Source organism: Salminus brasiliensis, chromosome 5 (assembly GCF_030463535.1).
Source record: "Salminus brasiliensis chromosome 5, fSalBra1.hap2, whole genome shotgun sequence".
Taxonomy (NCBI): Eukaryota; Metazoa; Chordata; class Actinopteri; order Characiformes; family Bryconidae; genus Salminus; species Salminus brasiliensis.
The window spans coordinates 40,542,201-40,558,347 of record NC_132882.1 but is presented as its reverse complement, the minus strand read 5'-3'; the positions used below and the strand labels follow the sequence as shown (position 1 = coordinate 40,558,347).

The window sequence follows — 16,147 nt, the reverse complement described above, 5'->3', positions numbered from 1 at the left end:
TACTAATTACAAATTATGTAAAGCTGCTTTGTGATGACAACAGTTGTAAAAAGCTATACAAATAAATTTGACTTGACTTGACACAATGAGAGAACAGCAACACTTTCTGGTACAACTCGGGAAAACTGGCAAAACTCTGGTACAATATGCAGTCTTTGTGAGCTAATGCTAGTGCCGTAAACCAGCCAATGAAAGCAAAGCTGTTATTAACAGAGTGGTAAAAAGGCTTGTTATTCTGAGGTCAAATAACAGGGTGGTAGATAGGCTTACTAAATGACATCTGGGCATTTTGCTCTGTACTTACTATTTATATGTTAAACAACTTAAAATACTTTAAATACAACTTAAAAAAGTGTAGTAATTACTGCCCTGCTATTCTATTATGTAATTACATGGGTAATTATAGTAGTTACAGTTGGGTGACCTAGAAGAGGAAGATATTAGTGACTTTGAAAGAGGATTTATTATTGGGACACATCATGAAGGTGCCTCAATTGCAAAGATTGATCCTAGTGGCTGGTTTTTGAATAGAAATAGTGATTATGACTTATGGGGCTATGATTATTCTTTATGAATACAGTAGATTTCTCTCAATCCTCACTTGTTTGTTAGCAACATTAGCCTAGCATCTCCGGTTGAGAACTACAGCTGCACATTGCAGCTATCAAACACTTCTTGACTGATGGAATGCATTAGAGGTCAGTGAAAATCATGTCCATTAGATTTTTCGCCAAAATATATCTTCAAATGAAAGAATTTCCTACTTATTTCCACTTGTGTCCATACTTTTTCCCATACCTCCACAGGCAGAATTGACGCTCATGTCACATGTTACACATCAGATATTGAACAGCTTGGCCTAATAACATCAAACGGCATGACTGAAGGCTCTTTAATGGGAATGTGTTGGCTAATGTTTAACTGGACCACAAACTTTGCTGGTGTACACGATCAATGCTTTAACAGCAATCACGTCATTATAGGTGTAGACTGAGATATGTGTATTGTGATATTCTCATCTACAAAATAGCAACTTTTTAGGAACTGTATAGAAAAACAGTGAAAATAAAATCTTCCAAAAGTTTCCAAAAGGTGACTAAATATGCCCTAAAAAGTGACAAACTGTGAACCTCAAACACTGTTGTTTCTTCATTTAAAAAAGAAGAAACCCAAAATAACTCAAACAGAGCTATACAATCAGCTGATTTCAAAACTAAACTGATATAACAGTCTAGACTTACTATATTTACACTCACAACAATTACATCAATCCACCAATGAAAGTCTTTGTATGAGCGTATTCTATCAATCCGTTGAAATAATTCTTTTTTATAGTTTTCCATACTGAGCTAGGCTAGACTATGCTATGCTTTCTACATGGCTACTGTGATCCATCGCGGTGTTGTAAACTGAGGTAACATAACAGGGTTGTAAATAGGCTTGTAAAACTGTGTCCGGGCACTTTTCACCTCAACCAAAGTCACACGTATAGTATTTAAACATTAAAAACTCATCACTCAACTTAAATACTTCAATAACTTAATATATGCATGTATATGCGCCTATAAAATATAAAGAAATGGGACATCTACCAACAATGCAAAACCTGACAGACCACTAGAACTGCTTCCAACTTTGATTTATTTTACTAGTAATATGAGATCTACATATACAGACTTCCTCAGTAGTTACATTATGAGGACCACATCCTTAATGTAATGAGTTTTCATATTAATTTACATGGCACTTCATTCTCCCTTTTCTATAATCACATTTGTTTTTAGTAAAAACTCTAGTTCCAGATGTACAATGACGTTTTTTAATAGGAAAAAATGTATTTCCATATATCTACAATGTAATACTGACTAGTATAAAGTCTGTAAGTCCACATATCCATACATTAAGTCTGACTAGTAAAAATGTTAAGATATTTCTAATGTAGTTTTGACTACACTGCAGCTCTCTATAATATAATTTTAGATATCTACAGTTTTTGACTAGAAATAGTATTCTTGATATCTAAACCTAGAGCTTTTACAAGTCAGAATTACAGTGTAGATATCTGGAATTACAATTTCTACTTGTACGTGTACTTGTATATAACTATAACTGGAGTTTTTACTAGCAAAGATTCTAGATAAGAGAGAGTGAAAATTCATGTAAATCAATGGTAACGTACAATTATACTGACATTCTGGACATATGACTAGTCAGACTGGCCTTGACATCTGTAGATCAGATAGTTATTAGGAAACATTACATAGTGTGATGGTTGACTGAGTTTTGACTGACTTTTTACTGGTAAAAAACTAGGATCAACCAGTATTGCTGGTAGCTTAGCCTAAAACAGTTTTCCATAAAAAAGTCGGAAAGTATAAAAATTTAAATTAAAAATTCTTTGAAATAAAAATTCTTTGAAATAAAAACTTTTTTGATCCTGCATCAGCAAGGTAAATACTCACAGTCGAAACTGATGCAATTCTAGATCAGAGAGAGTGAAAATTCCTGTAAATTAACGGTAACATACAGTATGACTAGTTAAAATTATACTGACATTCTGGAAACATGACAAGTCAGACTTTTAGGTTTAGCTGATCTCTAAAATAAGAGACTCTACTCGTAATAACTGCATTACGAGATCGTGAATTGTACTTGAAATACTGGTAAAACACTAGTACTCATATCGCTGATGTGAAGTTAACCCAAAATGGCTTGCCATAAAAAATAACTGCCTAATATTATAATGTCCAAAAGTGAAAAAAAAAAAAAATTAAGACATTTTTCGTGACAGTGATGATTTGGATATGTTCCAAAGGTTGTTGCTCTCCGTTCATATAAAAAACTGCTTTTTGATCCTGCATCAGCAAACGTAAATGATCACAGTCGAAACTGATGCTTAGACAAGATTGTAAACGTGACCGTGGACATATCTGACTGATAAAATTTTAACACAGATAAAGACCTACACGCTACCACCTAACCACAGCTGTTAACACATGGTGATTAAACACAGAAGTGCTTGGGCCAGCGCATGTGCATGTGCCTCGCCAATCCACTATGTGCTACAACCAGCAATGGAATATAAACAAAATAATAATAATAATAATAATAATAATAATAATGTAATGATTATTTAAACACGTATTCAACTCAACCCACAGCAGCATTACACCAACGCAGAACGCTGTAGAATGCAGAAATGTAGAAAACGAGCAAACTCGGGGCAAAAATGGCAGGAAGAAACTACTTACAACTCTCCAACCTTTTCCAATCAGAAACTGATCAACAGGAAACAGATCTTTATTTATTTAATTTTTTTAATGACATTAAGTTACACTGTACTGTTTGTGGACATCCCTTCTAATGAAGGCATTCCGGCACACTCTTGGGACACAGCTTGTCTAGTCTCTGTAGAGCGGTTCTGCCAATAGAACAGGACTCTGGAGCAGATAAACATGAACCTACAGGCACCATGCTGCCTTATGCCAGGCGTGGACTAAAGGGATATAAAGCCCCTCCAGCATTGAGCTGTAGGACCAGTGGAACTGTGTTCTCTGGAACAGTGGTGGCGCTCCATCCAATACTTTTGGGATGAGTTAGGGTGGAGATCTTCCAACATCCTGGCCTTAAAATTGCTCTCGTCACAGAATGCAAAATCCAGATCCTCCAGGCAATGCTCCACCATCTAGTGGAAAGCCTTCTCTGGACAGCAGAGACAGTTACTCCAACAAAAGAGCACCCTTGGGGGGGCTTAAATACACTTGATTACAAAATAAACCATGAGTCAGCAGGTTCAAGGCATACTTTTGTCCATAGAAAAACAACAAAATCGAATAATTAGACCACTAAATAGGTTTCAAATAGGCTATTCTGCCAATTTAACACATTTTCTGCATAATAAATGGTTGAGATGTTAAGCCACAGTGAATGGGTGTTGTACCACAACCAGACGTCTAAACCCTTAATGTCTCTTACAGCTTCCTCAGAAAGCTCACTCCAAAGGTATTACACAGTGTTGATGAATATACTGGTTAATGTCTAGAACACAAGATACATTTATTTAACTTAGATTTACCAATATTTTACAACCAGCATCTATGGATGGGATTCTCTGGTGGGATTCTCCTTTAACAGCCTCAGTCAGTGAATGGAAACTGATGATTGGGTGTACTGCCCCTCGCCAGACATTGGGAAACCTTTTTTAAATATAAGAGCAATCAAGCAGTTCAGAACAAACCTGTCCATTCTAAACGTATCTGCAGATGCAACTGCAGTATCACCATCAGTGATTAGTGAATGACTCATGCTTCAACTCAAGGCCACACCAAGGCCTGCTAAATTTAAACCTCACTTACTCATTCAGCATCAGCAGTTTTCCATGCACTGGAAGTGCTACAGTGTGTAGGTAAAGTGATCGCCATTACAACCTACCGGTGCACCAGCGATGATGTAAATGGAAGTTTTAATGGATTCATTTAGCAGCTAACAGTTTAAGGGGTTGGACAACAGATGTAAAGGACAATTAGGAAAATCCTGAAGATGCAGGCGTTCAGTGCTGGTGTGAGCGCATTGGCAACCTGTATTGTTTTGGGTTGTTTTCCACAATTTCACCCTCCGTATCTGTGTCTGGTTTTATTCGCCCCATTTAAGCTTTGCGTTAGCTTCATCACTTGCACTGTATTGCGTTGCACTGACTCGGACTCTGGCACTGTCTAGGCTTACGTAAGGTATCACGTTGCTTTCTCTAATACTGCTTCTGGAATACTAATACATAACCTCTACCACCATTAAATCAGCAGCCTACACCTTCCATCAGCTTCATCCTTGCTAAATTGTTCAATCCCTATTGTCATATCTTTACTTAACTACCTATAGAGTACCTATATATGCACGTAAACCATGGGAAATGTGGTAGATAGCTAAATAAGTACTATGCTAACCTAATGCTTCAGCCCTGAGCTTTGGGAGTAAGGATCTGAGCCACTTTGACAAGGGCCAGACTGAGATGGCTAGACAAGTGGAGTGTCAGGAGGTCTTGTGGGGTGTTCTTGGATCCCACCTATAATAGGTGGTTTTAATGTTATGGCTGATTGGTCATCATTACTACTACATTTCACCCCCATTATGGGTCCACTGGTATTGCCTTTTTGTTGTCTTTTACAGCAGGCGTGGGCAGTAGTAGTAGTAGTAGTAGTAGTAATCCAGCAACTGGTAGGTCACAGGTTTAAATCCCAGTACTGACTGGTTGTGCTACTGGGTAGGGTAGGGTTGGGTGACGCTGTGCTAGTCCTAGGCTGGACAGACTGTAAAAAGACCCAATTTCCCTTGTAAACAGATCAATAACATCCCACCCAACATGCTCACATGGGGCTGACATGGGTGGAACATGGGCTAGGTGGGTTCCAAGTGGGCATGGGCTCTAAGTGGGTTTGTACATGCATTCCAGTTGGGATTCCCAAATATATGGGTCCCATTTAGGCCCTGTATAAAGTGTACAACCCAGATGGGGGCACATGTTTAACCCTTCCTGGTCCCATCACTGACCCTGGTGGGCATCCATATGTCCCCACCAATGTGGAACCTGAGGACAAAACTTTCTGGTTCAGTTGGGCAGCCCATTCAGGCCCCACATGGACATGCTAGTTGGGATATTACTTCTACCCCATTCATAACAGGACCCACGCTAACCCGATGTTTTTAGGTTTTCCACACAGCAGTGACACCTTGGTAGTGAATATCCAGCCAAGATCAGCTCTGTGGTCAGAAACTGACCGCTGATGAAGAAGATGTAGAAGGTGTTCGATCAAGCTACATGTCTGAGGGCTGTTTAACCTACTTCAATCTTTATAGCGACAAAGAGCACACAAAAAAAAAGTCAGCTGTGTGCCCGTGTACCACTGAAGGTCATCCCGTGAAAGCCATTATTCAAACAAGCTCTAATTATACATTAAATGATGTGGAAAGATGCAATATGACCGTAGGCAGCCTAAGGAACGTGAAGAGGTGGTGGTGGGGGGGTGAAATGTGGAAAAACATCCATAAATAGTCAAATTTCCTGCATAAACAGGTTTCCAGGAGAATTTTGCCCGCTTCAATTACCGTGGTATGCGGTGGAGAGGACAACACCTGAAAACCAGCGTTACGCTGCTCGTGTACCACTGAAGGTCAACCTTCAAATCCATTATTCAAACAAGCGCTAATTATACATTAAATGATGTGGAAAGACGCAATATGACCGCAGGCAGTCTCACACAAAAGGGGAGGCTAAATGTGGAAAAACCTCTATAACTTTTTTTCTTGGTGGTGGCGGTTGTTCATTTTCCTGCATAATCTGGTTTCCTGGAGAAAGTTCCGCTTAATTATGCCGTTCCTCCTGGAGGGAATAATGGAGATAAACCAAACCAGTGTTTCTCTAAGCAACATCTCAATAACTTTACTGACCAACATCATTTTATTTGTCTTCTGCTGATTTCCATTTATTGTAATGCTATACACCCATCACCCATTACATTATCTCTTGAGCAGCCAAAACAGCTCTGACCCGTCCAGGCATGGACTCCACAAGACATCTGAAGGGGTCCTGTGGTATCTGGCACCATGACTAAAGTCAACAGCAGATCTTTTAAGTCCTGCAAGTTGTGAGGTGGGGCCTCTATGAGCCTTGGGCCTCCCTGACCCTGTCTCTGGTTCACCGATTGTCCTTCCTTGGAGCACTTAGGTAGGTACTGACCACTGCATACCAGGAACAACCTCAATACCTGCCTGATGTCTTGGAGATCCTCTGACCCAGTTGTCCAGACATCACAGTTGGGTCACAGTTATCAAAGTGTCAAGAGTTTTCTGCACATTTTAGAACACTGTTTTAAATAATCGGCTGCGCTTGAGCCTCCTGGATTACCTGGGTTATCTGAGTTATTTCTGCCGCAATTCTAATTGATGGAAACTTATTAAAAGAGATTATATGATTTTGAAATGAACAGTCAGTCATTATTAAGTAAGTAGTTAAGTAGTACTAGTCAGGAAATAGCAGTTTTTTTTATTACATTTATTACAATTATTATTAACACTTACATTAATATTTCTTTATGGTATATTGTATTATTTCCAATATACTAAATTCCATAAAAACAATAATTGTGCGTTAAAATGTTGCACTTATTGTCACATAAAAAATCCATACATACATAATTTGAGCCCCAACTTTAGCATGTGTAGCATATGTAGGTGTAAATAATTTATAAGCATTTCTATTGGTACATTTATCAAGACATTCTGCCAGCATTTATCAACCGCTGACAGATTCACATTGTGTAACATAAACACATAAAAACTAAAAAATATACGATTTTTTTGAAAAAATAAATGTAACTAAATGTGAAAAATAGTAAACCTTTTCAAACAATAAACTTATAATAATATGTAAAAACAAATCCTGTTAACTTATTAAGCACATTGTTTTTACAATTTGGCAGCATGGTTACTATTACATTGTAATTATGTTCAAGGTAAGACACAATGTTTCTTTTTTTTCCTTTTTAAAGTTATGTGTTATGTTTTATATTGACCCACGTTACTTTACATAGGCTTTCAATCAATTGAACTGCTTGTGGAATTGAATAAATACATGCAATGAAACTTTTTTTTAAACATTAAAAATTTTTAACATTTTACTGTATATTACATTTACTTGCTGTTCCACAAGTAAAAAGACATTTGTTACTGAAGTAATGTAACTTTTACGGAGTGTGTTAGCACAGTGTTTTTTGTTTTTTTTTGACGGTGCAAAAAGCTACTCAGTCTATTTTAAACCATTTATCTTGGCAAACCAACTGTTATATTCTAATAATAAATACATTAGCTACATTACGTAGTGTTTTGTCTAAGCAAAAGAAGACTTACTGCCCAATTAAACAGCTTTTAACTGTTGCATAGTGCTGTGCATATGATTACGGGAAACTTCAGAAAGCCTCGCTGAAACGCTAAATCAAGATAAGTTATAGGAGAGTTCCTGCAGATGCTGATTAGCTGCCAATCACTGGGATCTTGGAAAAACATATCTGCCGAGCATATGTGCATGTTGTGCAGCTAGAAAGCCGAGACCAAACAGAACAGCTGAATACCGGTGTTTTTCAAAACAGAAGCGTAAACTAGGAAACAACTAACAAATTGGTCAGTTCTAACTTGTAAAATTGAGAATGAGGGTTTGATTCCAAAATGCTGTAAATTCCATTTTCATTTCGGCCGCTGGCATTTCAACAGTGCCAAATAAGTTCCTGGCAGTGTGCTTTATTACACACACAATAAATGTCAGTGTGATCTGATTTATTTGATTTATAATTTTTTGACATTATTAGGATCTTATTACATTGGAATTAAACTGCTGAAGTGTAGATTGAGCAACACTGCAAGTTCCCATAACTAACAGTTGACCTTTATGTTACTTTAAAGAGAAAAAGGGATGTATCTTCTAAAAAAAGATGTTGACGTTTTGTACGATATTGGCTTAGCACTAATAAGCGAGACATAAACAAACACAGGCTAAAATGTAACACATTGTTTTATGTAGTTAAAAGACCCCCGAATGAAGAATGTAGTTAAATAATGGGAGTTCGGTACATGGTAATGTTGTCCTGTGAACGTCAAACGCTGTTGTATCCTCTTTTAAAAGCAAAACCATAAACCCTAGTAAAACAGCTGTAACACATGGTTGATGTCAAACCCCCAAACTGTTCAGTAACAGTCATGACTGTTATATTTATGCCCACAAAATCCACATGCATCCATGCAAGGCCCGATGCAGTTATCTGGTGCACTGCAGGCTTTGAGAAGAATAAAAGCTAACACCAGGCTGACTGGCTACAATCTGTTCAGCTAGCTAATCGCAAACCATGCTGACTGGACACTGAGAGGACCCAGAGAGGACAGAAATGCTATCCAGTAAGACTTGGTAATAATTACAAAAATATGTTTTGTTAACGTTACAGTTCTAGGTAATGCTAAGCTACGTTAGGCTAGGCTAGCCTTTGCTATGCGGCTACTGTGGGTCGTTGGAGTCACACGAGCCAGCCAATGGAAGCAGAGCTCATCATCGGAGGCAAAATAACAGGGTTGTAAATAGGCTCAGGTTGGGCCCTCTCTTACACCCTGGGCAAGGTTGCTAGCTTACGTTGCTATCTTACACCCCACCAAGTTGTTTAAATAGCAACGGTGCTTGTGAATACGTCTGCACTGTGGGCGATGGGCATGGTGGTCTCATAATGAGGTGTGTTCAGGTCAATTTCTGGCGTATTGTTATCTTGTAAATACTCTATTTAGGCTGGAAAGCCTGTCTGTCTTAGAAAGCACAGATCTGTATTAAATCAACAGGGCTTGTACCAATTTGCTAGATTTTTTGCGACCGTTGCAAACATCCCCTTTGTCTTCTACAATGAATATATGCCTATGGGGTAAGTTGTCACATTTGCACACAACTGCTTACAAGCTGGACACGTCAGATCGGTATTCCCACCATTTTCCATGTCAGAAAAATAGCCCCTTTGTATTTGGTTGCCACAAATCTTTATTGCTGGAACTTGCCTCCAGCATTTGCATGGAGTGATGGATGAACCCAAAGCTCTTTGCAAGCAGTGCTTTAAATAGTTTCATCCCAAAGCAGATAATTATCTCATTCAGGGCTTTCCTTTCATTGGGAGTTTCGTAAACCTGCCACACTTACACTCAAAATAATTCCACTTCTTGACCTTCAAGGTTTCCTACCCCTGGTTTGCCCGTTGTTTCAACCTCTCAGGACGTTATAATTATCACAAACGTTCAAAGTATTTTAAAATGTAGTTTATCTCTTTGCTTCCTCCTAACTTATAATTCAATAGGGAAACTATGTGCCCAGCTTAAACACTGTGCTCAGGTGCACAGTCCAGTAGTCTTATGACAAATGGAGGGAACAGAGGAGTCTGTCGTCTTGTTTTTCATCGGTCCTTTCATTTGTACTCGGTCCTGGATTCTTTGTTTCTGCATAAGTACTTCATTAAGATGTAAACAACACAGAATTGTTTATAGTGGTGGTGAGAGGAAGCAGGATCAACACCACTGTGAAGAAATCGGTTGGTGAGCTATTTTCTAATGCACTGTTAGACATCAGCCCAGCTTACATCTCAATCATTTTACCAATTTAATTATACAGATATTTTGTAACATCCCTTCCAGGATAGCAGACGATTCTGGGCCAAACACAATCCAGTTGAGGCACTTATGGCAACTGCAAATAGTAATATGGCTTAAAACATGCCCAGAGGTAGAAAAAGGGTGCAGAGTTTCATGAAAAGACCACCTTTCCAACTGTTAAGCACAGGGTCGAAAGATCATGCTTTGGACTTGTGTTGCAGCCAGTGGCACAGAAAAGATTTCAGATGCACTGTCAGTTGCACTGATTACATTTTTTTTCTGCATAATTGCTTCACTAAAGCCCCTGGGAACCTAAATCTGACTTCTGCTTCTAATTAAGCTAATCAATCTCCTTAGGGCCCTCAGTGTAAATGTCCAAATGTATGTCTTATAAATATTTCCCCAACACGTAAAAAATTTCTGCTGTATTTTACCAGTATTCTTGTCCTCTCCATGTGGAATGAGTGACCCTAAAAGTTATGTCAGTCATGAGGTTAACATAGAGAGCTAAAGCTAAAGCCAAACCTGGCGAGCTCAAGCCAAAGTGCCCCGCAATGGCACGTGTGCCCCATCGCCTCTCTCCTGATCCGTGGCCTGCCCCCCCGTGCCCCGTCGTCCCTTTGCTGATTAACTGCCTGCCCCCCATCCGTACCCAGCCCCACTGGCCCAGCGCATAGCGCTTAGCTTGTATCTACATGTAGGTTGGTAACTGTTACAGATATGAAAACCTCAGTAAACACTGAAGGTGTGAGAATCACAACCGCAGTTCAAAGATTTAAAAAATAAAAAGGGCAGCCTCTCCGTCTCAAGACTGTGTGTGTTGCCATGGTAACAAACCAATTTATATTAGATTTTAGAATATTATGACCCCGCCCAGACTGTTCTCTGAGAAGTCTGAGGAGTGTGTTTTGGCCATTTTTGAGGAGTGTTTGATCGTCAAACCACTCTGAAGGGCACTCTTAGCTTACACCTCAACCATTGAATTAGAGAGAAATTCGGTAACATCCCTTCCTAGTTCATAGATACATTTGAGCCAAATGTCACGTCAGTTCAGGCACTTACAGGTGGATTCTCTGCTACGTGAAATGTTAAATGAATGTTAAAACGCTGTACCGAATTTAATGAAAAGATCACCTTTCCAACTGTTAGGGAATAATCACTGGCTTGATCATGCTTTACACTTGTGATGCAGCCAGTGGCGTGGGGAACATTTCACTGGTAGAGGAAAGAATGGAAAGCGGTAGGAAAAGAGGATGGCTTCTACAGCAGCACCTCAAATGTTTTGCCATGACCCTCACAGCTCCCTGACACAAGGCAGCTTTACACAATCAGTAATTAGTAAAAGACAAGAAATCAACAACATAAGAAGACATGGAAACCTAAGACCCCCAGTGAGCAGAGCTGGAGGAAGAAACCTTGAGAGGAACCAAGACTCACAAGGGGGACCCGACCCATCCTCCTCGGATCAGAACTATTTATAAATTATTGATAAAGGTGACCAAACCATCTATACTGTTGAACTGCTCTGATCATAATCATAATATATTGATCATGGTGTAGTAGAACTTAACTTAAAGTCATGGCAGTGATGGTCAGAGTAATGAGAGTAATGATAGTTAATAGTGGTGATATTAATAGTGGCAGAGAGTTAATTTAGAGTCCATTTAGGTTGTAACATGGTCATTAGACAGGTAGCAGTGGTAGGAGGGTGTGCTGCTGCTCTGGCATGGGTGGTGGGGGGGTCTGTGAGTTGGCCTCAGAAGGGCAGTACATGCAGAACGGCACGAGAATCTCACAGAACTAGAAGACTTTTGTAAGGACATACAGTCCAAGCCACCATATTACCCCCTATTTTAGGCCTTGTGATACTGGTTATTCGGATTTTCAGCTTATTTACCTACTGCCTGTGCTGGTATGGGTGAGTTTTCAAATCAATCAGGCCTGTTCTGCACAATGCTCCTCTCTATTTAATGAGACACAGAGAGAAGGCAAACACTAGGCCGAGGTTGTGAGTCTGTGAGTCTTTGTTGCCTTTACTCATCTACAGTCCTGACCAAACAAACACAAGGACGAAGGTTTACAGCCTGTACACCGCAGAGGAGTACCGTGCGGCCGTCAGGATATCTGATTTCCTGAGTTAGCCACTGTTTGCTGGGCTGCCACCCGTCGCCAGCAGATCAGTCTGTGCGCACAAGGTTGAGTTGCACGGAATGCTGAGGGTTGCAGCGCCTGGTGGCTGTATCATTGGTCTGATCCAGGCAAGGTCAGACGACTTTGGCTAGACCTTTTGGCTGAGTGCGGACGGAGCCGGACAGTTTTGTAAACAAATCACAAATCAAATCACCCGAACACCTCAGGATAAACAAGACATTGCGGTAAACCTTGAAAAAAAAAAACAAAAAAACAACTTTCTTTCCCAAGAGGTTCTGGCTCTTCTTGGCTTTGACAACGCAGCTTAAGTTACAGTACTGGACGCCTCCACTGGCACTATCAATCAACTTCTCAGCTTCCTTGCTGAGAGACTCTGATCTGAGGGGTGCTCTAAAGCAGGGCTACTTTAAAACCCTTGTATTTGAGAGTTTTGGTTGTTTTCGAATTTCTGTCAGAGCACAATACAGTCGTTGAGATGAAGTGTTATACAGGGTGGTTTGATGTGCAATGCCAACTTACGGCTTACAGACGTCTTATAGATTTCTTCACAGTGGTACTGATGGGAACCATGGGTTGCAGTAATGAGTACAGTAGTGAAGTGTATGCCCTTCGTTTCTTAAGATCCCACTATACTGCGAAGTCACTAATTACCTGCTTCTATATGAAAGGGAGAAAACTGGCCAATATGTGAAGGAATATATGATATGATGTAGGGCTGCAACAAGCGACTATTTGGACGGTCAAATAATCTATTTGGTGGATTATGAATCGCACAATTACTAGAAAGAGCTCTTAGGTAGCTATCCACTTTTAAATTTAGCTTGAAGTTGTTTATGCATTTGCTAACTACCTTATTTCAACTTTCAACGTTTTAACCAACTTTCCTGATAATATTAAAGATGACTAAACTCCAACACCTCTTTCTGTCAACGAAAGTAAATCACGTAATCATTTTTCGGATGATTTTCAGGAATTTCAAGTTACAGCTTCGTTTGTATTTAGTGATATTCATTTTTAAGTTTTAAACGTGACCTAAGCCACGATATCGTCAACCCTCCTTCGCCCTGAGGCATAAACCAGCAAGCTGATTGGCTCATTTTGCAGACTGTGTTCGTAACCAGGCGCTATGTTGATATTACGAAAACTCTTTGCGAGAACTGTCTGAGTGCTTGTGAGGATTTCAACCACAGAGGCGGGCCGCATATGGTGCCCCACGACACTCCGATATTTTTGCGTTGTGTTAAATAAATGTGCTAAATAATGTTAAATAGACCTGTGGGAATGTTGGGTTAGTATAGCAAGAACCTCCAAAAACTATAACAATAAATATAATATATGGTCAAAAGTATTAGTATATACAAATAATTTATATATATTATATTAGTATATAATCATTTACATTTCTTCACTTTTATGCGTTTAGTGTATTTGGATAATGCTTCAAAAACTAAAATTATGCAACCCCAAGTGAGCAAGTGGCCAGGAAAACTCCCTTTGGGACCCGAATAAAAGGTGACCCCTCCTCCTCTGGTCAATACCACTTTTACCATCTCCATCTCTTACCTCAAAGATGACAATGGTTACACACATGCATACAGATAGTCTTATGCAAATGTTTGTGCACCCCAGGTCAAATAAAACCAAGAGAAAAAAAAGTGTGCAAAAGTAATGGCACTTTAAATGTGTTATGTATTATTTTTCAGAAATTGGAATTGTGTTCAAATGTGCAGGAAATTGCATAAACATATCTAAATAATATAAAAATAAATACAGAGTGTCTGTTTATTTACATGCAGGTTACAGCACGTGCATGCTATGCCACTTTAGTATGGTGTATTGATCTATTTACAACTCTATCTACAAAATACAAAGACGCAATATTGCAATATATCCCACAATGTGTGTGCGCGTGCGCGTGCATGTGCATGTGTGTGCGCGCGTGCGTGCGTGTGTGCTGGTCTCCTACCGGCTGGTACACCGCTGGACACAGCTCCGCGTGCGCTATCATGAGCAGGATGCCCAGCATTGCCGCGCCCAGCGCCCACGCGCACAGCCGCCGCTTGTCCTCCAGCAGGAACTTTCTGTCGCGCAGGCGGTACAGGTTACTGCCCTCGATGGGGCTCACGCGCTTGCCCGGGTGCGAGAGCGACACGGTGATCTCTGCGGGCTCGCCGTTGCGGCTCGCGAGCCCGTCGCAGTTCGCCGCCAGCCCGTCCGTTTTGGGCTCGGGCGGCCGCGGCTGGCGCGCGCTCAGCTCCATGCTGCCCTGCCTCCGGCTGACCCGACGCGGGAGCGAGACATAGCACGCGAGGCGCGCGCGTCCACTGTTGGCGTGTCCTCAAAACAAACAGACAAACAAAGTAATATAAAAAAAAAAAGCTACATAAAGAAACGGGCGCGTGGGACCGCGCCGTTCATTCACGGTCCACTCCTGTGACCCCTGGTCTGCTAGCACGTGAGGTTGGCCGCAGCTGCTGTCTGCATCTCTTCTTCTCCAAATCCTGCTCGGCTGAACCCGCTCGAGCCCCTCGCCAGCTCTCGGCTGTCTCCGCGCGCGGTGAAGTTTAGCGGACTCTCTCGTGCTGCTCCGCCTCCCCGCAACACTCGTTAAATCAGTCGCCTCAGACTGCAGGCGATTGTGAGGGGGGCGTCCCAAATCGCTCCCTATTGGAGATCTAGTGCACTGAATAGGCCATTAATCCGCCAGCCATTTTGCAGTGGAGGCTCGGGGCTGCGTCCCGAAAACAGCATACTAGACTAGCCCTAGAATAAAATAGACGAATCAGAGTTCAGTGCATGTAACGGTCTGTTTCTGCATTAAATGCATAGGAGGGTGGTAAATGGGTCAATCTCAACCCCCCAAAACCTTTTAAGGGTGCTAATTTAATCTACATTTTATTTATGACCAGAAAAATATAAAATTTCCTGGCCAAGCTGCTTATGCTGTTGACTAGAATAAGGTAGCTAACTAGTGCTACTAGCCTTGGCAATCTTGACAGGAACAAGAAAGCTAGCTAGTTCACCAGTATGACCAAGCTGGGTGACACAGTATGTCCAGCATGACCATGCAGCGGTCACTTCCTGAGAATATTCTGCTTTTGTTATTTTTGTAGTCAGTTTTCTTAGACATTCAGTGGCAGGATGTGCTCCAATAACACTGCTGCCTGCAGACTCCAGTCGCGGAAAGGACCCTAGGAAGTGAAAGTGCAGGAAACCGGCTAGACTAAAAGCTAACCCTAGCTTATCAGCTTTTTTTAGACGAGGCCATGGCAGACTGGCAGAAATGAATAGATGAATAATGAATGAATAATTCATAATATTACAGATAACTACAATGTTGTTGGTACAATGCTAAAAACTAAGTTACGGCTATGCTAACGCTGTAGGTGGGTTGATCGTGTGTGAGCTGCTGTGGTGCCTCAATGCCAATTTGAGCAGAGCCCAGCATATAGACAAAACATAGGCTTGACCCCAACCGAAATCACTTATTTACTATGTAGAAGAATGAATCGACAGTGGATATTTTATCGTTTAAGACACAAAAGGGAAACACTGTTTTTTTGCATTAAAGAAATGAAGAACAGGGGACTTACATTAGGACAGTTGACCCCTGCTATTGCTGCCACCTGGTGGCCATTTGGACGAACAGCACTTTTGGATTTTACTGGATTTACTGTGCTGCATACACAGAGTACATGTCATGTGCAATTATTAATTAATTAATCATTGATCTCTAAAATCTTAATCTTTAATGACTATAATAATAATAATAATAATAATAATAAATATAATAATTTATTTATCCTGAGCATGTCATGAGGAACTGCTGCTCCTT

General features: G+C 40.5%; 1 protein-coding gene across 1 annotated transcript in view; it reads right to left on the bottom strand.

The window, feature by feature from the left end:
- Nucleotides 1–14,910, bottom strand: part of kcnn4 (potassium intermediate/small conductance calcium-activated channel, subfamily N, member 4) — a 53,466-nt gene extending 38,556 nt beyond the window's left edge. The window contains exon 1 of the mRNA XM_072680400.1: nt 14,279–14,910. Coding sequence (XP_072536501.1) covers nt 14,279–14,572 — 294 coding nt within the window. The 5' untranslated portion in view covers nt 14,573–14,910. The remainder of the gene's footprint in view (nt 1–14,278) is intronic.
- Between the last annotated feature and the right edge of the window lie 1,237 nt (nt 14,911–16,147).